This window comes from Camelina sativa, chromosome 17 (assembly GCF_000633955.1).
Source record: "Camelina sativa cultivar DH55 chromosome 17, Cs, whole genome shotgun sequence".
Taxonomy (NCBI): Eukaryota; Viridiplantae; Streptophyta; class Magnoliopsida; order Brassicales; family Brassicaceae; genus Camelina; species Camelina sativa.
Window position 1 is genome coordinate 3979193 of NC_025701.1, and position 22498 is coordinate 4001690.

Genomic DNA, 22498 nt, shown 5'->3' on the forward strand with positions numbered 1-22498 from the left:
GGTTTACACCCTCTATTGATCATATAAACGAAGAAATCGATGGCACGATCCGTTTGCCGAGTCTTACAGAGAGTCCTAGCATTATAGAGTTAAAGGTGACAGCATTTGGCCTAACGCCCATCCGCTCAAACTCATGGAAAAAACTTTATGGCTTCGTCTACTTTACCTTCCCTACTCAAACCACCAACAAGAGAGGAATAGGTGATAGTGTCAGGCTTTAGAACCTCCATGGCTTGCTTAAGTTTCCCACTATCGCAAAGAGAACACAAGATGGTGTTGTAAGTGACAACATCAGGGGAAACACTCATCCTATCGAGAACAGATAAAGCTGTTACTGATCTCCCCAGCTTTACAGTACCCACTAATCATAACATTGTAAGTTATAACATGAGGAACAGCACCAGAGCCTTCAAGAATCTCCAAGATCTTTGCGGCTTTCCTCGTCTTACCCATCCTACAGAACCCGCGGATCAATGTCGTGCAAGGAATGATGTCGGGAACATTACCGTGGTAAACCATGTTCTCCAGAAACTTAAACCCTTCCTCCAATTCACCGGTTCTAACCATCTGACACAAATGGTTGTTACTCTCCACATCTTCCAACACAAAAGACGAATTCGCAGTGGTGTAATGGCCGTTACCGTTACCACTGCTATGCCCAGAGGAAGAATAAGTTTCGAACTTTTGAGCTCTACCGTTAAGACCGCCGCGAAAACAAGAACAAGTCGATTCCTTTTTCGTGACCCGAGAGAGATTTTAGACCTAATAATATTACCAGTGGTACGAACAGAGACGTCAAGCTTGTTACTTCGTTTACACTCGCGATGAAATTGTTGAATCAAACAAAACCCTTCTTGTACACTGCTTGTGGACACCATCAAATCCATATGTGGAGATATATATAACAACAAAGTCTTCACTACAGAAACGAAAGCAAAGCTCGGAACTTAGACAAAACTAAACTTAATCCTCTCTAAGCCAAAGACATCGAATAAGAAATCTCAGAGTTAGTGGAGAGGAAGAAGAACAGAGGAGGCGGGTTTGAAACAGAAGCAGTGAGTGAAAGGATATGGCACTGTTTTGTTTTTTTGGCGTTTTGTGAAATTTGGGCCTTTTCCTCATAAATTAGGCCCAAAGTATATAAATTGGGTTCGGTGCGAACCGCTCTAAAATTCAAAATCCTTTGGTTCTGTTCTTAAAATTCAGAAAACCAGATTCGAACCGTATCTGCCCAATATCTCTCTGTTAACCGGTTCGTGTACATAAAGGCTCATATAATATCTCTCTGTTAACCGGTTGGTTTTTGATGAAAGTCAAATCTGCAATTGTTTGTTATAAAACGAAAAATTCGTAATAGAGATGTTTAGAAGAGACGTAAGTGAAAGCTTTAAAACACACAACACAAATGTCGTCGAACACTAACAACCGAAGTGTTTTGACGACANAGTGAAAGCTTTGAAACACACAAATGTCGTCGAACACTAACAACCGAATTGTTTTGACGACAAAGTCAAGATAATTATTCTCCCACTATACCCTCTTCTTTATCTCCCGTCCAAGGCAACATAAGTTCTCCTGATCGGATCTATCTCTATATATAAAAACATACGTATTAGAAAAAAAAACATGTACCTCTCTACTTTGAGGTTAACATCAAAACCCATAAGACAATTTTCATCAATGTCGTCTGTTAAGCTGCAGTTGCATGATAAGGGCAATCATGTTGGTTTACTTTTTAACTCTTTCTCATCATGATCTTCTCTATGTCCATTTAGCTGCAGATATCAATTAAGAAAGACTGAAACATTTTGTGTTGCTGGTGAATGTATGGTATGTTCCAGGTGGTGATGGATAATGGCATTGCACGGGTAACATTATCAAAGCCTGATGGTATCGTTACCGGAATCGAATATAATGGCATTGATAACTTGCTCGAGGTTCTTAATGAAGAAGTCAACAGAGGGTAAATGGGATATATATATCCTTGCTTTGTTCCTAAGTATATTTTTTCAATTTGGAGTATGCATTGTCTCTGTTTTACTGTGTCTTATAACCTTTCTATATATATATTGGATAGCGAGCAAAGTCAGTTTCTTGCGTTTAACCGTGCCAAGACTCAAATCAAGATTGCCTAAATTAGTAAATGGGTGCTCTGAAACCAATGACTAGAGTCTTAAGATTCCATTAAGAACCTACACAAACAGTTATTGCATAGATCTCTCTGTTTCTCTTGTTTAAATTTCACAAGTTTCGAGCCAAAAGATTTCATTTAGATATAAAATGTAAAAGTATTCTTCAGGTATTGGGATCTCGTATGGGGAGGATCCGGAACAGCTGGTGGATTTGATGTGTAAGTCTTCTATGCAAGTTTAACGCCAAAATTGTAGTTTGATCCCATAAAACTGACGAAAGGTTCAATGAAATTCAAAGCATGCTAATGTATAATTACTATCTTCTTTTGGGACCAGAATCAAAGGAACAAACTTTGAGGTAATAATGAAAAACGAAGAACAAATTGAGCTTTCTTTCACAAGAAAATGGGATCCATCACTAGAAGGCAAAGCAGTCCCTCTGAACATTGACAAAAGGTACTTCAGTCTTTTGAGATGCATAATGTTATTTTGATCTTGCTTCCTTTTCAAGATTACTAAAGAAAGGTTGTTATTAAGCTTTGCTTTTACCCTTGTTTTCTTCCGGTTTTAGGTTGACGATAAGTACCATTCATGTGAGAACAAAGACATTACTGTCCATGGATGGATATGCACAGAGCAGCCGTCGGTTGGTTTCTGGCTCATAACTCCTAGCCATGAGTATCGAACCGGTGGACCTCAAAAACAGAACTTGACATCTCACGTTGGACCTACTGCTCTTGCTGATTAATATAAAAATGTTTTCCTTTAAAACAGTTAGAAATGTAGACAAGAAGTTTAACGCTGGATCCTCAGGTAATTTATGAGTGCACACTACACAGGGGACGATCTAGTGCCAAAGTTTAGTGAAGGAGAGGCATGGAAGAAGGTCTTTGGCTCTGGCAAGATGCTAAATCTATTTAAACTCGTCTACTGATGATTGTAATGACCCTCTTTGGCTCTGGCAAGATGCTAAATCTTTTTTTTTATCTTGTTTTGTTAGACTAACAAATCAAACATTATTATATTCATTTACTAATTTGAGAAAATTTTCATTCTCAGATGAATGTGGAAACTGAAAGCTGTGGCCTTACAGTTTTCCAGCTTCAGATGACTATGTGAAAGCAGATCAACGTGGTAATGTTGTTGGCAGACTTCTCGTTCAAGACAGGTAAAATACTACGTGATGAGCCTCATTGATTGTAATGTCAGTAGTACGACAAATATATCATATTTTGTGGTTGTTAACACTAATTTATGCACTAGACACACTTTTTCACATATCGAATCATCTAAAAACATACAATAATTTTTGTTTGTAAGGTATGTAGATAAAAAAATTTCATTGCAGCCAATAGAGGTTATGACTGGAGGTCCACAAGTCCTTTCCAAGGGATCATGTATGATTACATCCGATTTGAAGCTCCCAGCTAATCAAATTTAATTTTCTTGCAAACATTGTTTCATAAAGTATAACCAAAAATTTGATTTAAAATGTTTGTTTGCCAGTTTTTTTTTTTTTTTGTGGTAATACAAATAGGCCTCAAATCAGAAAAAAACTATTGCAAATATAGGCCTCATGTTTCTGAAAATATACGATTTGATCTCAAGTTTTAAATTTTATCTATTTTATGAAAGTTTAAGATTTGATTTTAAGTTTTAACTTTTAAATATTATACAGAAAACCCAATTGAAAAAAGGATTTAATTCTCTGGTGCCCCTATACCAGAAATTCTTTTCTGCATCACTTCCACTTATTCTCACTATCCCTTCTTTAATGAAATGACGAAACTACCCTCTAACAATTTTGAAAAGAAAATTGAACGTACAACTACATCCAGTTGTACTGGATATCCCTTAGTTGTATCTCCAGTTGTACCCATCGCATCTTAGTTGTACCCGTTGCACCCTAGTTGTACCCGTCGTACCCTAGTTGTACCCGTTGCACCCTAGTTGTACTAGTTGCACCCTAGTTGTACCTCGCATAGTGGAATTCGAACTCTGGGCGCGCGGATGCGCATGGAACTCGCAACCACTGAGCTATTGTGTTTTTCATTGAACATTTACCGATTTAATTATATTTAACCTTTAACAATCTTCATTAAGGATAATATTGTCTTTTTACCATTAAGAGGTTTTTGAGAAATTGTTTTGATGAATAGGGGTATTAGAGATTACTGTCCTTGAAAAAAATAAAAATCGTTGTGTGCTGGTTAGATAAATTTTCAAACGCGTCGTCGATGAAATCAAAATCAGAAAGCGAACCGAGTCCTTGAGGTAAAGAACCGGTTAACTTGTTCGTGTGGAGAGAGACTAACCAGATCCTTGAACTTTGAACTCGCCAAACTCCGGCGGAACCTCACCGGAAAATTCGTTTTCGAACATTAGATTAACCAGATTCCTTGAACTCGCCAAACGAGATTAGTCAAAGACCTGAGCTCCGATAAATCGCCGTGTAGAAGATTCGTGGAAGCATCCAAGTGAGTCAGGTTCTTCAAGTTTCCGAGTCCGGTAGGGAGTTTTCCGGTCAATGAGTTGTTGTAAAGCTCTAACTGCCGGAGATTAGTAAGCTTCGTGATATCCGGCGCCGGGATCTCGCCGGTTGTTAATTCGCTATCGGAAATCTCCAAATTCCGAAGCTCCGTCAATTCTCCGATCGCCGGCGATGCTGCAGTTCCGACAAGTAGAGCGACGAGAGTTTTGTGAGAGAAAGAACCTCCACCGTCGCGTTTCGTAGCGATCTCCACGGGAACTCACCGGAGAAGTCGCTGTTGTTGTTGAGATACAGAAACTGCTTACTGATTCAGAGATGACAATTAACTCAGTGAAAGCACCGGAGAACAAATTGTTCCCGAGATCCAAATATATACTTGAGATCCTCGCTATGAGAGAGAGAGAAAGAGAGAGAAGAGAGAGAGAGGTTTGATAATAATGGCAAAGTTGAGAGAGAGAGGGAGAGAGAGAGGTTTGATAATAATGGTAAAGTTGTTCATCTGCCATTAAATAAAGAGAATTTTATCACTTAAGCTATGTACAGTGTCAAATGTTTTTAGCAATGCCATTTTTCTCAATCCATTTTCCCGTCTGCCATAATCTTATTACGAAAAGACTATTATACCCTCATTTTATTTTAAAACATAAATCTAATTATTTTCTCTGTCTTCTCTGCAATTTTTGGAGAGTTGAGATAAATCAGACAATTAAATAGGCATCGTTAATCGCAACGCATCAATAACCTAAATATATTTCTCCAAACCCTAATCCTCTCTTTCTTCTTCCATTTTTGTCTCTTTTGACTTCTCATCTTTTTCCATTTCAATCTCTTTCAGCCATCGGTGGTGCCATAAATTCTAAAATCTTCGTCTAATCCGTCTAACTCTGCCGGATCTAGTTTCGTAGTATCCATACCCGACACCACTTGGTATGATGATAGTCAACTAATTTGCGTTGTATTTAAGGTTTATGATTTCATATTTTTACCCTATTTTTTTTGGCTTTCAGTCTTCCCCAAAACAGCGAAGAAAATCTTTCTGGTGGCACCTCTAGCAGGTAAGGGGAGATAATGGTCCACAATTCTGTAAATTGTTTATGCATTAATCGTTTTTTCCTATTGTTTTCTTCTCTTTACCCTTACTTTTATTGTTTCAGTGGTGACTTGGACTTACTAGATGCCGATATTAGTAAGGGAGATCTTACGGACGCTGTCGGACGGAGGTAAATCTGTTGTCCATCCACCATCATTTGTCCTCTGCGTTATTTGGTTTTTGGTGGTTGTTATGTTGAAAACTGTTCGGGTAGACGAAGCATTATTGCGATGTCCATCCGTATTTACTCGTCAACCATAAAAAACGTTGTCCACCAATATTGTCTATCACCACGAACCATTCTATTCTCTACATATATCGTGTATAACTTGAAGATACTAGATAGACCAATGTACTTGTCTATCCATTCTGTTGTCCACCTATATTGTGTATGCCTAGAAGAGCTTAGATAGATCAATTTAGTTGTTTACTCATTTTGTTGTCCACCAAACATGTCCTTCTAGTCATATGCCACATCCTATTGTCTACCTATATTGTGTATGACTTGAAGAGACATGATAGACCAACTTAGTTGTCTATCCATTCTGTTGTCCACCTATATCGTGTATTTTACTAGAAAAGTCTAGATAGACCAATTTTGTTGTTTACTCATTTTGTTGTCCACCTATATTGTGCATGCCTAGAAGAGCTTCGATAGACCAATTTAGTTGTCTATCCATTCTGTTGTCCACCTATATCGTGTATTTTACTAGAAAAGTCTAGATAGACCAATTTTGTTGTTTACTCATTTTGTTGTCCACCTATATTGTGCATGCCTAGAAGAGCTTCGATAGACCAATTTAGTTGTCTATCCATTCTGTTGTCCACCTATATCGTGTATTTTACTAGAAAAGTCTAGATAGACCAATTTTGTTGTTTACTCATTTTGTTGTCCACCTATATTGTGCATGCCTAGAAGAGCTTCGATAGACCAATTTAGTTGTCTATCCATTCTGTTGTCCACCTATATCGTGTATTTTACTAGAAAAGTCTAGATAGACCAATTTTGTTGTTTACTCATTTTGTTGTCCACCTATATTGTGCATGCCTAGAAGAGCTTCGATAGACCAATTTAGTTGTCTATCCATTCTGTTGTCCACCTATATCGTGTATTTTACTAGAAAAGTCTAGATAGACCAATTTTGTTGTTTACTCATTTTGTTGTCCACCTATATTGTGCATGCCTAGAAGAGCTTCGATAGACCAATTTAGTTGTCTATCCATTCTGTTGTCCACCTATATCGTGTATTTTACTAGAAAAGTCTAGATAGACCAATTTTGTTGTTTACTCATTTTGTTGTCCACCTATATTGTGCATGCCTAGAAGAGCTTCGATAGACCAATTTAGTTGTCTATCCATTCTGTTGTCCACCTATATCGTGTATTTTACTAGAAAAGTCTAGATAGACCAATTTTGTTGTTTACTCATTTTGTTGTCCACCTATATTGTGCATGCCTAGAAGAGCTTCGATAGACCAATTTAGTTGTCTATCCATTCTGTTGTCCACCTATATTGTGCATGCCTAGAAGAGCTTCGATAGACCAATTTAGTTGTCTATCCATTATGTTGTCCACCTATATTGTGTATTTTACTAGAAAAGTCTAGATAGACCAATTTTGTTGTTTACTCATTTTGTTGTCCACCTATATTGTGTATGTCTAGAAGAGCTTAGATAGGCTAATTTATTTGTTTACTCATTTTGTTGTCCACCAAAAAGGTCCTTCTAGCCATATGCCACATCCTATTGTCTACCTATATTGTGTATGACTTGAAGAGACATGATAGACCAATTTAGTTGTCTATCCATTCTGTTGTCCATCTATATTGTGTATTTTACTAGAAAAGTCTAGATAGACCAATTTTGTTGTTTACTCATTTTGTTGTCAACCTTTATTGTGTCTCCCTTTTAACACAAGAACTCACCATTGTCCTCCTTGTTCTTATTAATGCAGGTCTCCTAACGCAGCAGGCCCATCTGGGAGCGGTGATCCATTGATGGACCAGGATCTGCATTCGATGTACAAGTCCATCAAGGTTTTGTCCATTTAGTTGGGTTTATTGAGAAACGATAAAGATTAATGGCGACAAACACTTCAAATTTTTTTTTTCTCTCTCACTTCTCCCACGTGCAACATTTCTCCTTTACTAAGACAAGGGTAATTTAGTCTTTTTACATCTCCTCCTCACTTGCAAAATGGTATTTCTCATAAGAAAACTTAAAAGTGGCATTTTTGCCAAGTTAGGGAATTTTATGAGAAATGCCATTTTCAAAATTAAAGTTGTGAAAAATGCCACTTTCATTGTTTCCTTCTTAGAAATGCCATTTTTTTGTTTGTGCCATATAAGAAAAATACAATTTTACCCTTAAATTACAGGAAATGAATTTTTCTTTAAAAAATGAGAAAATTGTGCAATCAAATTTTTGTCCACCACATTTATGTCCTTCGGTCTGATGAGTAACGAGATCCGCTTTGTTGACAAACACTTGTCCACCCCAATTATGTCTACCGCTCTTTTAGTAAACCAGATCTGCTTAGTTTGATAACACTTGTCCACCCCAATTATGTCTTCCGTTTTTTTAGTAGACCAGATCTGCTTGGTGATAACACTTGTTCATCAATAACATAAAACCATTTTTTCCACTCTTCATGTATGCAGATGCATATACAGACCTTATTGTGTCTCCGGTGGACCAAATTCAATGCTTGGACAGGTTTTTGTCCACCATAGTTTTGTCTATCGGTTTCTTTAGTGAACCAAATCCGCTTGGTTGACAACACTTGTCCTTCGATAACTTTAAACTGGTCCACCCTTGCAGGTCTGTCCATGCCCACGCTAATCATACAATCGACAAGTGGATAGACAAATGTCGGTAGACCAGATCCGAATCATGTCTTCTAAATCTGGTCCATCAAGTAATATCTAGCTTTACTTCCAATGATGGCTTCTTGGATTCCAACACTTGTGTCCACCAGCTGAGCCCGTAGATCTGAGTAACAGAGAAAAAAAACTAATCAGATCTGAAAATTGATATCTTCAAATAGATAAAATTGATAGACGACTTAATAGACATAAAAATTAGGTAATGTCTCTTACCTTGTGTTGTCCAATTCTGTGAAAAACAATGTTGTAGAAACAATAAATGGAGAGATTCGCTTGGAATGTGAAAAGATGATTGATTGCAGAGAAATTGAAGGTTTTGTGAAAAGATGAGAGGTTGGAGAAAGAAAGAAAAAAAGATGAAGAAACGTGATAATAGATTTTGGAAAGAAAAATATGGTAATTAAAAATAATAAATTTAGCAGGGTAAATTTGTCTTTCTAATTTGCTCTTATGGCAGGCGGAAAAAGAAATAAACGAAAATGGCATTTTCCAAAAGAGTTGTTACTGTACATGGCATAAATAATAAATTTCTCATTAGAAAATGGCATTTCTAAGAAGGAAAAGTGGCATTTCTCACTAAATTCCCATAATATAACCCTTTTATTACAAAAGTGATTTGTGTGTGACCCAAAAGCAATAATATAACCAATATATATTTGCTGATGTAATAAATTCAGTTCATCTAGAGTATATATCCTTAAGCTTTTTTTTTTTTTTAAAAGAAACGTTATTGTGTGTTATAATACCTTTACGTTATTGTACGTACTTTTTTCATGCAACGGACAAAAAAAACCCAAAAAGAAAAAACACAGTTAGTTTGTTGTTTCTCTCTCGAATCAATTATGAGAAAACCATTTTTTGGAGTGGTTATTGTGGATTTTACCACTTTTTGAATAGTTTGTGGATTTTACCACTCTTAAGGTTACAAAAATTTGATTAAACATGTGTTTTATTTGTTATGTTTGGGTTTAGTCGGTTCTATTTGTTCTTAGGGTTTAGTATTTGGTATTAATTAAGTACGTATTGTATTTTGAAAAAAACTAAAATACTTATTTTTTTTCTTCTCAAAAGTGGTAAAATCCGTAAACTTTTCGAAAAATGGTATATCCAAAATATTTTTTCAAAAAGTGGTATTTTTAACAAGTATCCCTTCTCTCTCTTACAAAACTTGCAGGCAGGAGAGGAAAAAGTAAGAAAATGAAAACGACATTTTTTCCGAACTTGGGGATCATCAGGAGGTCAGTAGCAGGAGCGACCACGCTCATGTTTTGTTTGTTTATAAAGTACGGACCACGCTCATGGCTTGGGGCATGTAAAAAAATGTGGCTATTATTATTAAAAATATCAAATTTTTAAAAAAAATATTTAAAAGAGAACAAGGATAAACGGAAAAAATCCTAAATCACAATTTTGGTATATTTTTTCTTAAAAAATCATTTACCAAACTCACGTTATGAAAGTGAAGCAAAAAAAGTTTATGAAATGACACAGTGAATAAGTTTTCAATTGTGAACTTATTTTGAACGATTTTGAATGATTCTAAAACTTGAAAACTAATCTTGCTTTTATTAAGTTTTTTTTACAGGCGATTGGTTTTTTTAAATACTCTCGCAGTTCCATTAGATAAGAGTTTTAAGGCTTTTTTGCTCTATTTTATAATATTTTCTCAATTTTCTATGTACAATTTTTATTAATATAACAAGTTATGATTGTTTGACCTATCACCTATGCAGTATATTTTCCTGTTGGTTGAAGTTTTATAAATGACATAATATTTATTATTTATTAATCTTTGTGCTTTTACCCAAAAACTTTTATAGGACAAGGAGTACCATTTAAATATCTATATCATAATAAACTATATTTTAAGTTTAATTACACATTTCATCTTAATACATAGAACTAAATATTTTATATCAAACACAATTAATACATCATATCAAATCTATCTCGTAGTAAGAATTGAAAATACAAATAAAAATTAACAAAATATAGTTCGCAAAAAAAACTGAATCAACATTATTTAAAATATATTTGTTATGTTGTTATCTCATAAGTACTAATTTTATCTCATATCTTAATCAATTTTAAATGAGTGAAACTTATAAAATAAAAACATATATATAAATACATAAAGACACTCTCATCAGATAACTGAAGATTCATTCCTATAAATTATAATTTATTATCATATGTTTTGACATATGCATTACAAAAATATATGTGTTGAAATCATAAAATCAAACATTAAAAAAGTTGCTAATATTCTTAAATGATTTTTTTTTAAATGATACATATTAATATTTGAAAATTTTTTATTCTAAAATAAATTTCATCGTTAGACATTCAGTTTAGTAATCACATTTAACTATCTATTTTATCTTAAAACCATAATTCACTTCTTCATGAATTAGAGTTAAAATTTTAATAAAAAATAATATGAGCAAATATAAATGGTACTCCCTGTCATAATTTCCAAAAATAACATCCACAATTTCCAAAAATATCCTAAATATTATTATTCTATATGTCATAATTTCATAAGTAATATTTTGTCAATTTTCATCAATTAACCAAAAATTCATTCATACAAACTCATTTTTTCTATTTTCTTTTTTCAGGTTTCTCATATTTCTACATACATTAAAATCTTTAAAATAAAACATGTAAAACTATACTAATACACATCACATATTGAAATATATTTTTTAAGTTCATTATTCTTTCATGGGTTTGTGTACTTACTTACAATAAAATTTTATATTACAACGATAAATACAATTTACATCCGATGAAAATTATGTTAAATAACTTATTGCTTAGATATGTCAAATTTTATTGAGAACACACATATAATATAATTAGCATACAGTGGAAAATATATTGATTTTGTTAGTTTTCCTTTTTAATTTAGAAAAATTAAGTTTTTAAAAAAAATATAAACATGTAAAATTCTGTAAATATCATTTTTGAAATTTTAGACACATGTCAACATCTAATCAAAATATTTGACACGTGTCACGATCTTGTTAATGATTACCTTTGATATCAAACTTTATATAATAAGATAAGTATCTATACTAGTATTTTTGCAGCAGTTTTTACTCAAAAATACTTTTTAGAAAGTTTTTATATTTAATGCATTTACTTTAATATTAGTTACCAAAACTTCAAAATTAATTTAGGTAAGATTTAAAAAAATAAAGAAATCTTTCTACCTCATTCAAACATAAACATATGATTCACTTTCACTTTTTATTTGAATTTATATTTAAATTATCTTGAATTATTATATAATACATTTAGTTAATTAAATTGTGATTTTTCCTGCATATGATGTAATACAAAATTTTAAAAACGGACATATATTACTCAATAGATGAATAAAAAAATACGGGTACAATATCCCACATCGTCTAAAAAAATTGGGCAATGATTCAGAGTCATACTATAAAAGAGACCAAAATGATTCCGAATACAAATGAGTAGAAAGTTTGATTTATCAGGCATTCAAACTTTAAAAACTTTTATTTGGTTTATTCCGGTTCTTTATTTTAAAGATTTTTTAAAAGGTTAAATATGAAAAAATATTTAAAACTTTTAAAAAGTTAAATATGAGAAATATTATTCTATAGATACACAATAAATATTAAAAATTAAGATGATATAGTGTGAGTTAAAATATCTCGGGACGAGGTTATATAGCGGGACGGGGTTTATCGATATTTATATAAATTAAAAATATCATTGATTCGGTGTTACAAGGATAAAACATCATTTCATTATTTTGTTAACACTGTTGATTAAATAAATATTATATAAAAATAAATTATATTGCAGTATTATATGGTTTATTTAATAATTATTATATAATTATAACATATTTAACCAACAAATACAACTTATAATTTAAATATTTAGTTATAAATAATTTTGCCCCGCGGTGTACCACGGGTCCTAATATAGTTATTAGTATTATATTATATTTAGAGTATAAAACATGTGTAGGAATTTCCTTATAGATATAACGAATTGTTTTTATTAATAATGTCATGGACTTTATAAACAAAAGACCTATATTACATACACATTTATCCTATCAACTTAAATACTGCCTAGATAGAAGAAAAAGAAAACAAGAAGAAAAAAAATGTGGCCTAAATCTTTTTTAATTATTGGTGGCTTAGGGCAAATGCCCTTTCCTCTTAACCTTAAGCACGACACTGGCTCCTTCTCCTCGTTTTCCAAGTCCTTCTTCCTCTTCTTCCTCTCCGTAGTTACCACACTTTTGAGCTTTAGCGACTCCGTTGGAATGATTTTGGAACAGTCCATGGACATGTCCAAGCGACAGAGTTTTCTTTGACGCATTAGTGATTTGGGGATTAGTAGGCCCGTTTAGTTATTAGTCGACCATCTCTCTTAAAAATGCAAGAACTAATCATTCAAATTAAAAGACAAAGTCAACCGTTGATTTTTTTTTTTGGACTCGCTTTCATTTTTTTTCTTGGTCTTGCCCAAATTAGAGAAAAACGAATAAGAAGCAACAACGGCCAGTCGAGTATGTATTCGTTAGTTGTTAGTTATTTGTTAAGCATTTTACTTGGAATTATCACACGGGAACACCGTCCCGGCTGTCCATCACGTAATATATATATCATTACATTGTAATTTCGATGAATCTTGGTTTCATACATTCAAAAATATCATTGTTTGTTAATTACATTTATTTCTGATGGTTTTCCGTGATTTGGGAGATATGGCATTGGGGAAGAAGAATCTAGGTGCCGTGAAATCATCATCAAACTCAAATGCAAACGTAGTTGGTACTGAGGGAGGATAAGGGCTAGGGTTAGAGTTTTTTAAGTAACAAAAACAACGAAACAACAACGAAAACTCCTCGGTCAAGAACTCGACTAAGAGTAATTCCCATGTAGGAGAAACCGCAAAATCTTCAAACAGCAACAAAGTCAATAGATTGACTCAAGGTCAAACAATAACACTTATCAGATCTGATAAGCTTTTGTAAAGAATTTTATTGCTTATCCAAGTATGCAATATGTACAATTGCAAGTGTGTACAATAAGAATATCAGTAAATAACTACAAACATAAATAAATAGTTCTCCATAAAACTATCCTCACTCACAGTCTCATAATGACTGATCTATAAACAAGAACCAACATAACAACTTCAACAAATGCTGATACACTTTATAGACAATCCCAATCGCTTGTGTTACAAGTTTAGCCGCCTCACAATTCTTCACACGTGCCTTCCTCTCTTCTATGCTTCGAAAGTACACTCAATGCAACTTACACACAAAGATGAGAGGGCTTTCATATATGCAACTATACAAGTAAAGTACATCACAGTATTCGTAATGAAATTGGATAGTGGCCAAACCTTGTAGATACTAAAAAGATTAACAACAAATGGACAAAAATTAGGAATTGCTACTGTTCCCTTCGAATTTTATGCAGCAACCTAATCTAGCCTCATGGAATCAGGTATTTGAAGGGCCAACTAACCGACACAAAACTAAATGCTTAATGATTTAAAATCTACTACATGCCACATGAATCCATATTCCACTCGATAAAGTGAAACATACAATTTGAAACATTATAGACTCCTTTTACCAAAAAAAAAACATTATAGACTCCAACATTGGGAACAATACTGGTTTCAGAAAACTAAAATCTAATCAAAGCTTATTTAAACATTGAAAAAATGAAATAAAGGAGAGAAATATAGAATAGATATTCCCGAGAATTACCTAAGATGAAAAAACGACTCTTGGTGATTAATAGGAAAGTTTCGGTCGTATCTAGGAACAAATAGTCGGATGTTAGCTGTTCCGGTGATCTTTCGAAGCTCTGTAAATCTCATTGACTAGTGATTTGTAAGAGGCCAAGTCAGCTACAATCCCTATCTCAGGTTTCTGTTTATAATGCTTTGATGCAGTTGCATGTCTATGGTGACCTTCCAATAGGATGTTGTATGTGATGTCATCCGGAACAACCCCTATATTAAGCATGGCATCTAGCAACATGTCAGCATTCTTCATCTGTCCCAATTTGCATAGTCCATTCAGCAGAACATTATACGTCACAACACTAAGAATATGCCCATCGCTCTGCATTTCCTTGAGCAATCTGAAACCGGTTTGAACATCACCTTTCTTACAGACTGCATCCATCACCATTGTATAAGTTACATCATCAGGCTTCATACCAGCTCGCAGCATCTCCCTCAAAGCTCTTTCAGCATCAACGACTCTTCCTTCTTTGCACATTCCACAAATAAGAGCTGAGAAACCCACCCTATAGAGTTCAATCCCATTCTGATCCATTTCCTTCCTTATCTCCAAAGCTGTTTCTACGTCTCCTCCTCTACAAAATCCATCAATAAGAGTTGTGTATGTAATTTTGTCAGGCCTCAGACCTCCACGGATCATCCCATCAACTATCTTCCTTGCAGCCACCAAATCCCCACTCTTGCAAAACCCATTTACTAAAGTATTATATAGAACAAGATCAGGCTGAAGACCCCTACTCAACATCTTCTCGTAACTTTCTTTCATCAAGTCAATCCGTCCACTCCTACTATGACCATGAATCAAAGTAGTGAAAATAACATCATTTGGAATCAACCCTCTCTCACACATCTCATCAAACAGACCATGTGCTCCACCCATCTTATTCTCTTTACACAACGCATTAATCAAGGCACTATACGTGAAAACATCTGGGCGTGTTCTGCTTTTCTCCATACGATCCTTGAGACTAAACCCTTCACCCAAGTTTCCATTTTTACAGTAACCATTAATCAAAGTGTTGAAACTAACAACTGAAGGCTTCAAGCCTCTTTTAGTAATTTCGTCGAACACCTTCTGGGCATCACATATATTGCCTTCTTTACAAAATCTATTCATCAAGATATTGAAAACGTAAACATTCAAAGGAAACCCAGCATCCAAAATCTCCATATAGAATCCCCAAACAGTCCCATTTGGATTCACCTTCATCATCCGATCAAGCAGATTACCACAACCACGAACTGGAACAACAAACTTATACTTCCGAGATAGCCTAAAACATTGAATAGCATCGGGTATGAAACCTAGATCAGTGTAGGTGATCATCAAAGTGTCAACAAGGAAATCACACATCGGAGCTCCTCGCATTGATACCAGAGAAACAAAAACTGAAGAAGCCGAGTTTTTGCCTTTACGAGAGACGACGAGATTGATGAGTGATTGTGCTTCCGTGAACATCTCGTGAACAGCGAGAAAACGAGCCATGACGAAGTATGATTCAGCGGTAAACCCAAATCCAGGCTGAGATGAGATGAATTTGAAGAAAGCGAAGATAGAACGGTGTGGGAGGGAGAGAGGGTTACGGTTGATGAGATCGATAACATGACGAACACTGAGCGAAGGAAGAACCTTTCTGATTGAAGAAGAGAACTCCGACGGCGGTTCCTTGTAAGAGTCTCTGATGGCAGTTGAGAGTTTGATTAGAATTGGGTCATCGTCGTCGTTGTCTGCTTGAGAAATAGTTTCTGGAGAGTACCATGTTGATAAGAGGGATGATACACGAGACAATCTCTGTGGGTGAGATCGAGTGAGTGTGCTTCTTATGAATTCGATTCTGAACATCTCTCTGACTCTCTCTGTTTCTCCGGCGACGGCTACTTCCAGTATAATAAATCTTAAACCGGATTTAAAATTTTAAATCCTAAACCGGATTCTTGGGGTAACCGGACGTCAACGAAGCCGGTATACAGTAAAACCTCTGCAGAAATTTATTAATTTATAAAGATTTTAATTTATTAATTTATAGAGAGATTGATTATATTTGGTAATTTAAAAAAAAAAAGTTAAAATTAAGATTTAATTGTTATAAATAATATTTTGATATAATCAATTATAAGGAAAATAACAATTATCCAGTTTTAAAGAAAAAACCAAAACTTTTCGATATAGTAAAAATATTAGAAATGAGGTCTAACAAAAATTAATGTTCATATATACATATATTTTGGTAATTTTATATAATTATTAATTTATACTATTGTTGGAACTATATATTTATAAAGGATTTTCAAAAAAAAAAATTATTATATTATCGAATTATGTCCAAAATTACTTTAATCCCAATTTGCTATGAGAGAAATTTATTAATTTATCGAGTATTAATTTATAGAGATTTGACTGTAGTTGGGTTTGCTTTAAATTGTAGTTGATTGTAAAGTGCTTTTTAATCAACAAAGCCAATTTGATCATCACTAAATAAAGATGGTGAATGATATAACACTAAATCGTACTATAATTTTTTAACCGGATAAATCGTGTAATAAATATTAAACCGGATTTTTAAATAAATCATTAAATTTTAAATCTTAAACCGGATTTTTTGGGTAACTGGATGTCAACGAAACCGGTATATTTGGTTTTAATTAACAAAGCCAATTTGATCATGACTAAATAAACATGGTGAATGATATATAACACTAGGAAAAGAACCGAGATAAGTATTAAACCAAAACGAAAATATAACTGTTTGAATTTACATTAAAGAATCCTGAATCAGATTGTTGTTTCCTTCACTTCACTTGAGATTTTTGTGCAAGGTACAGAATCTTTTTGCGGTGGAGAAAGTCTTTTAAAAGTTTTCTTCCAGCCACGTTTCCATCTTTCTCGAGCAACCGTGAGCTGACGCAGTTTCTGATTCAACCGTATCAAGATCATAGGTAAAGCTCCTTGGTGATCTTCTCTCACTATCTCAAACATGTCTCCATCGTATAACATTTCAAGACATCTGTAAAACTTCACTCCAAGATCTTCCACTCTCATCTCTCCCCTCATAACTCTCTCCGCACTGTCCACTGCACTTCTCAAACCACTCATCAACATATCCGTCTCGTACATCTGATCTTCGCATTTAATCATCTCTTCTTCGGTACCGGTTAGCACCTTACCTCCCTCGAAATCATCATATCTCTTCACAACACACGTGTTGTTGAGTACCGGGTCTGAGACTGGTGACCGTAGCTCCTCGGGGATAAGCCTATAGTTAGGTGTCACTCGTCGTTCAGGATTAGACCTTTTCCTTTTCTTCAGAGGGACGAGGTTCGAATCCTTTGGAGACAAGATTCTTTTCTTATTATTTCTCTCTACGTTGGTCTCATTCCACCCTCGCTCTTGCGGGCCAATCTTTGGATCACCACCACCAAGACAGTCTTGATCGTGTCGGGTCTCTTCAAATTCAACTTTTTGTTTTCCCTTATCACCGTAGGCAAGTCGTATGAAGCGTTGATAAAGACTCTTGTGTTGATCTATCAACTGTAGAAGATATGTAACGAACTTGTCATACCCGAATCTATGGGACTGGAAGCCTTTACACAAGGAAGTGTAGAGTCTCATCTCCGACGAACTTAGTCTCTCCTCGATGGCCTTCAATACGTCACTCAACTTCTCTTTCACTTCTGAATGGACTTCCATCTTCTCTTTAGGGTTAGCACTATATAGTTTAACCCTAATCCGTGGACCGGCAGCAGTGCTAACCTTTGGATCATTATGATTAGGGTTTTCTTCTTTCGTCTTCTTCTCATCAATCTTCCGATCGCCAAGATATTTTTCTTTTAGCCCACGCAAAAGACTATTGAATTCGGTCTTTCCGATTATACCGTGAGAATAGTTTTGAGTCATGGTTCTAAACTTTGACAGTTCCCATGGATTATTCAGTGACTCGATTATCTTGAGCAGCTCGTCTGCCATATCTACCTCCTGTTAAACAAAAGCTTTTTCAGAACGAGAGAAACTAGAGAGGTTTGGGTTTGAAAGCAAAAGCTGAGAAATATAACAAATATAATAGAAATATATATAACTCTCAGCAAGTCATAGAGTTAATAGGAGAACTAAACAAATTGGATTATTATTTTTAAAAAAGGAAACTTAAACAAAACCTACCAAATTATACAAAAATAAAAGTTAATCGCCTTCTACCTTCCTCTCTATCTTTTTATTTTTTCCTTTTTTTTTCTTTGTTGCGTAGACATCAAGACTTCAAAAGGGAAGCTGATTAATTGTTTATAACCAAAAAATTAATCTGATCATCCATATATATATAAATCAAATTCAAGTACTACTTCAAAAGCTAAAAATCTTTTATATTCTTGTGAGCATCTTTAAACAGATTAATTTTTAGTTGAATGCACACTGCTTTTAATCAACGAACGAAGCCAGTTTGATATAACACAAGGAAAAGAAAGAGACAAGGAGAATGAAGTTATAAACGAGACAAAAGTTAAGCTTCGTAAAATATCTGAGCAGTCTACAGAAATTGTAGCTAAGAAACATGGAGAGAAACTCAAATACGCGACAAGAAACTGCAAAACACTGGGAAGATAGAACTAATATCCTCCCTTGAGATCGTTGACAACATCGTACGGGATGGGAGTGACAGTCTCCAAGGTCATTCCTTCGACCATGAATCCTGGTTTGGGTCCTTTAGGCTGTCTCTTGGTGCTAATTGTCTCACCATTGGCTTTGGCTGCAGCTTTGAGCTCATCGTTCTTCTTCTTCCTCAGCTTGAACTCCTCAGCACACCTTGATTGCTGGACATGCTCCACACGCACATGAATCCTCTTCCTTATGATCCTGTTGCCAATCTGAAACACCCCATCCATATATATGTTAGTGAATGAAACACTTAAGCAATTGCAAAATAGGTTTGTGTTATTGTCATTAGGGCAATCGCACAACACAAAATAACATATATAGAGACAAGACTTTGAGTATACAAATGTTTATTGATGATTTGAAGCCACACTACAGCAAATGCAATTAGTCATGAAACCAAACATACAAGCAATTCAATGACCAGGAGTCTTAAGTATTGAACCAATGTAAAGATGCAAAAAGGGCCAATTCATGCCACACAAATCAAGGCTCAAGACCAAACGAAATCTATGCCATCAAATTCCGAATCTGAAACTAAAGCTGAGTTCAATTGTAGCAAAGAATGATACATTTCACGAGCTCAATCACACATTTCAACATAAAACGAACAGATCAACATTCCAAAATCTCACTATAAGCTCCAATCCTAATTCAACAAGACAAACAGTTTTAAGGGATATGAGAGTTCATCAGACCTGTTTGTTGACTTCGACACCGACGGCGCGTTTGGTGACGTTCCAGATGCGACCAGTACGACCATGGTAGAACTTGTGAGGCATACCCTTGTGGATCGCACCATTCACCTTAACATCGACGTAATCGCCGACCTTGAAGGTCCTTAGGTATGTCGAGAGTGGAATGTAACCCTTCTTCCTGAACGGCCTCGCGAACAGATCCCTCGTTCTCGCCCGTACTCCATGACCTGCCGGCATTTTTCCTCCTCGTGCGTCAACTAAAACCCTAGATCGCCAAAGAAATGGAATTAATAAGGCGGAGTCTATTTATACCTCTCTTTTAAGATTAGGGTTTCGTAGCCTGTTTGGGTCAGTAATTTGGGCTTCTGTTTTCTTAAAATCGGCCCACCAAAAAAAAAAAAAAGAAAGGGAGTGAGAGTGCTGAGTGCTGAGTGCTGAGTGTAGGTTATGTATAAATGAACGTTCTGTTTTGTAACAAAGCAACCTCACGTTTCTTTATAACTTAAAACAAAACCCACTTTTATAAATCTGTTCGAATGACTCAATCGAGTAATCGACCAAATTAGTATTACATCAATGTCTACGTTAGTAACTTAGTATTCCTTTTTAAACCTGTGAACACTAGATAGGAATCACCAAATGCCAACATGACCAAGTAGTTACTATACTATGACAAACTCACAAAGATCCCATCTTGAGATAGTTATGCTTGGCTTGTTTCTGTCTCTACACTCCCAAATGCTGCTTCCTTACACCCATTCATGCACGGCGAAGGTTCCAGATTCAGCCTTGTCTCAAATTTCTCGGACAGATCGTTTTGACAATGCTCGGTGGGTTGAGGAGGGATGATCACATCTTCACTATCCTTAGCTACTTTGCGCTTTCCTTTCCGATCTTTCCTCTTGAACCGAGCCTTCCTGGATTTTGGAGTCTTGATGGTTTCTTTAACTGGGATCACTGCCTCTACCTCGAATGACTTCCTATCAAAAGGAAGTACAGTAAGCTGAGTGTTGAAGTTGAGTAGAGTAAGCTGAGTGTCGTGGTTGGCAAGGTTGTTTTTAGATTCTGACTGGATCGCTAAAAGAGCGGTTCTCCCAGCGCTTATCTCAGCATTTTTTTTAGTTCTTGTTGCAGCTCCAGTGTACTTTATGCCTCCAATCTCTACAGTACATGCGAATTGTGTAGCTCTCCCAAGAATTTCAATCTTTTGGCACTGATACAATGGAATCGCGTAATTCATCTTTTGAGCGTACTCTTGAAGAAGGTTCTTGCATAACCCTGTTTCGTGCTGCATTAAATAAGCCATTCAAAGTTAGCCACGAGCACATAAGATACATAAATAGCCTAAGAATTTTCCATCTAGAAGTAGGCTATGCACACAAATATGATAACATTGAAACCCAAAGACTCCTCATAGGTTCAATTTACCAAAGAACTACACCACAAACGAGACTTGGGTTACGAGTGGATTCCTTAAACTCTCGAGTCTCAGTCATTACCCAAATCAAGACCCTTGACAAACCAAGAAGACCCTCTAACGCATTCTCACCGCTCCCCTTTAAACTTTTAAATCTCAAACTAACCATAAAGTCTGCTGCTGAGCTGGCAAAGCTACAATTCGCTGCTAAACCCCCTACGCCTAGGCTAGTTGTAATATATTTCCAGTAAACTTAACAATTGTCACAACATAAGAAAGATGAGGTGCTTACCACAGGCTGTGGAACACATTGGCTTAGGTCACTGGATTTAGCTAATTCCTGGAGAGCAACCTCGGCAGCTGATTGTTCTGCAGCCTTACGGTTTAAGAACCAAGGCAAAGAGTTATACCTGACACCATCCAGTATCACTGTCGAATGGAAGAAAACTATGTGTGAAGGGCCTTCTTTGACAGTCTCATAAATAGGCGGTGGAAGCTTGTACTTCTGAGTATACTCCTGTAACCGGCTTTTGAACACATAGCACTTGGAAAAACCTGAGCAGGAAAAACTTCAAAAAAATGAGTGAAAAAGATAATACAGAAACATAGGATGGAGTAGGATGGTATCCATTACAGCAAAAAAAATTCAAAAAACACAACAGGGAAAAGCAGTGAACAAATACTCAATTGCAAATGTAAAGCTGACAACTTTCTTAGAGAAACAATACTTAAGTTAATGACATCCGAGAGATTAAGGTCCCCAATGGATGCTCATATATGAGAGAGTAAGTATGACTAAATCTGTCACAACCTGAAGTAGAATCAAGACAGTAGTCTCTCTTTTCCTAATTCTTAGAGAGCTGAAAACACTGGAAATTGCGAAATATGAAAGCTTTTCACAGAAAGATCAACGCTTTAAATTCGCAAGGGAAAGATACAATTTTTGTTCAATTTCCCAGGACGAACGAATAGAGCAAGAAGAAGAAGCGATTACAAAATCAAAACCCGGAAAAGAGAAAAACCCATTAACAAAATTGAAGACAATACAGACATGATGGAGAAGAAGGTATTTTACCAGAAGAAACATCATCGGCGGTGATCATTCTCACGAGCAGAATGTAGCTGAGAAGTAGTATGGAACGGCGACGAGAAGAGCGAGAAAGAAACTTGTTCTCCGCACCGCGTGGTGAATGTGATGATGCTGCGAAGAAGCGCCGAGAGAAAGTTTTAAGCGCTTCACCAAAAACCCCTTCCCCCTCGACTCCTCTCTCTTCAAATGGCAAACAAAAATCATCACTTGTTTAAGGTTCTTACTTCTTTTTTG

At 35.4% G+C, this 22498-nt stretch overlaps 4 protein-coding genes across 7 annotated transcripts; 1 reads left to right on the top strand and 3 right to left on the bottom strand.

Moving 5' to 3' along the window:
• On the top strand, nt 1604–8913 carry LOC104755166. 4 transcript variants are annotated; one of them, XR_002036164.1, is made up of 12 exons: nt 1604–1722; nt 1842–1963; nt 2300–2350; nt 2469–2588; nt 2704–3071; nt 3192–3300; nt 5459–5550; nt 5631–5678; nt 5778–5843; nt 7667–7870; nt 8373–8427; nt 8533–8913. XR_002036164.1 is itself a non-coding variant. In XM_010477506.2 (5 exons), the coding sequence occupies exons 1-5, from the start codon at nt 1627–1629 to the stop codon at nt 2795–2797; spliced, it is 483 nt and encodes a 160-aa protein (XP_010475808.1). In that variant the 5' UTR covers nt 1616–1626; the 3' UTR covers nt 2798–3605. The 4 variants fall into 4 exon arrangements, 1 of the variants encoding a protein (XP_010475808.1); XR_002036163.1 differs by lacking the exons at nt 5459–5550; nt 5631–5678; nt 5778–5843; ... (1 more) ...; nt 8373–8427; nt 8533–8913 and adding an exon at nt 3453–3602 and having other exon boundaries at nt 1616–1722; XR_762187.2 differs by lacking the exons at nt 5459–5550; nt 5631–5678; nt 5778–5843; ... (1 more) ...; nt 8373–8427; nt 8533–8913 and having other exon boundaries at nt 1616–1722; nt 3192–3603.
• On the bottom strand, nt 13641–16268 carry LOC104755167 (putative pentatricopeptide repeat-containing protein At1g09680). Its single transcript, XM_019239102.1, has one exon. The coding sequence runs from the start codon at nt 16255–16257 to the stop codon at nt 14446–14448; it is 1812 nt and encodes a 603-aa protein (XP_019094647.1). The 5' UTR covers nt 16258–16268; the 3' UTR covers nt 13641–14445.
• LOC104755168 (60S ribosomal protein L21-1) lies at nt 18867–20055 on the bottom strand. Its single transcript, XM_010477509.1, has 2 exons — nt 19758–20055; nt 18867–19271 (listed from the first exon to the last, which is right to left on the bottom strand). The coding sequence occupies exons 1-2, from the start codon at nt 19992–19994 to the stop codon at nt 19014–19016; spliced, it is 495 nt and encodes a 164-aa protein (XP_010475811.1). The 5' UTR covers nt 19995–20055; the 3' UTR covers nt 18867–19013.
• LOC104755169 (double-stranded RNA-binding protein 1-like) lies at nt 20260–22494 on the bottom strand. Its single transcript, XM_010477510.2, has 3 exons — nt 22250–22494; nt 21467–21729; nt 20260–21045 (listed from the first exon to the last, which is right to left on the bottom strand). The coding sequence occupies exons 1-3, from the start codon at nt 22275–22277 to the stop codon at nt 20461–20463; spliced, it is 876 nt and encodes a 291-aa protein (XP_010475812.1). The 5' UTR covers nt 22278–22494; the 3' UTR covers nt 20260–20460.

What these genes read in the sequence shown, in the direction of transcription:
- LOC104755169 (XM_010477510.2), bottom strand. Translation starts at nt 22,277, where the DNA reads ATGATCACCGCCGATGATGTTTCTTCTG. An exon ending in CGCCGATGATGTTTCTTCTG is followed by an intron (nt 21,730 to 22,249) that starts GTAAAATACCTT and finishes TTTCCTGCTCAG; the next exon opens with GTTTTTCCAAGTGCTATGTG. An exon ending in AATGTGTTCCACAGCCTGTG is followed by an intron (nt 21,046 to 21,466) that starts GTAAGCACCTCA and finishes TATTTAATGCAG; the next exon opens with CACGAAACAGGGTTATGCAA.
- LOC104755167 (XM_019239102.1), bottom strand. Translation starts at nt 16,257, where the DNA reads ATGTTCAGAATCGAATTCATAAGAAGCACACTCACTCGATCTCACCCA.
- LOC104755166 (XM_010477506.2), top strand. Translation starts at nt 1,627, where the DNA reads ATGTACCTCTCTACTTTGAGGTTAACATCAAAACCCATAAGACAATTT. An exon ending in TGCATGATAAGGGCAATCAT is followed by an intron (nt 1,723 to 1,841) that starts GTTGGTTTACTT and finishes GGTATGTTCCAG; the next exon opens with GTGGTGATGGATAATGGCAT. An exon ending in AATGAAGAAGTCAACAGAGG is followed by an intron (nt 1,964 to 2,299) that starts GTAAATGGGATA and finishes AGTATTCTTCAG; the next exon opens with GTATTGGGATCTCGTATGGG.
- LOC104755168 (XM_010477509.1), bottom strand. Translation starts at nt 19,994, where the DNA reads ATGCCGGCAGGTCATGGAGTACGGGCGAGAACGAGGGATCTGTTCGCG. An exon ending in GTGTCGAAGTCAACAAACAG is followed by an intron (nt 19,272 to 19,757) that starts GTCTGATGAACT and finishes GGGGTGTTTCAG; the next exon opens with ATTGGCAACAGGATCATAAG.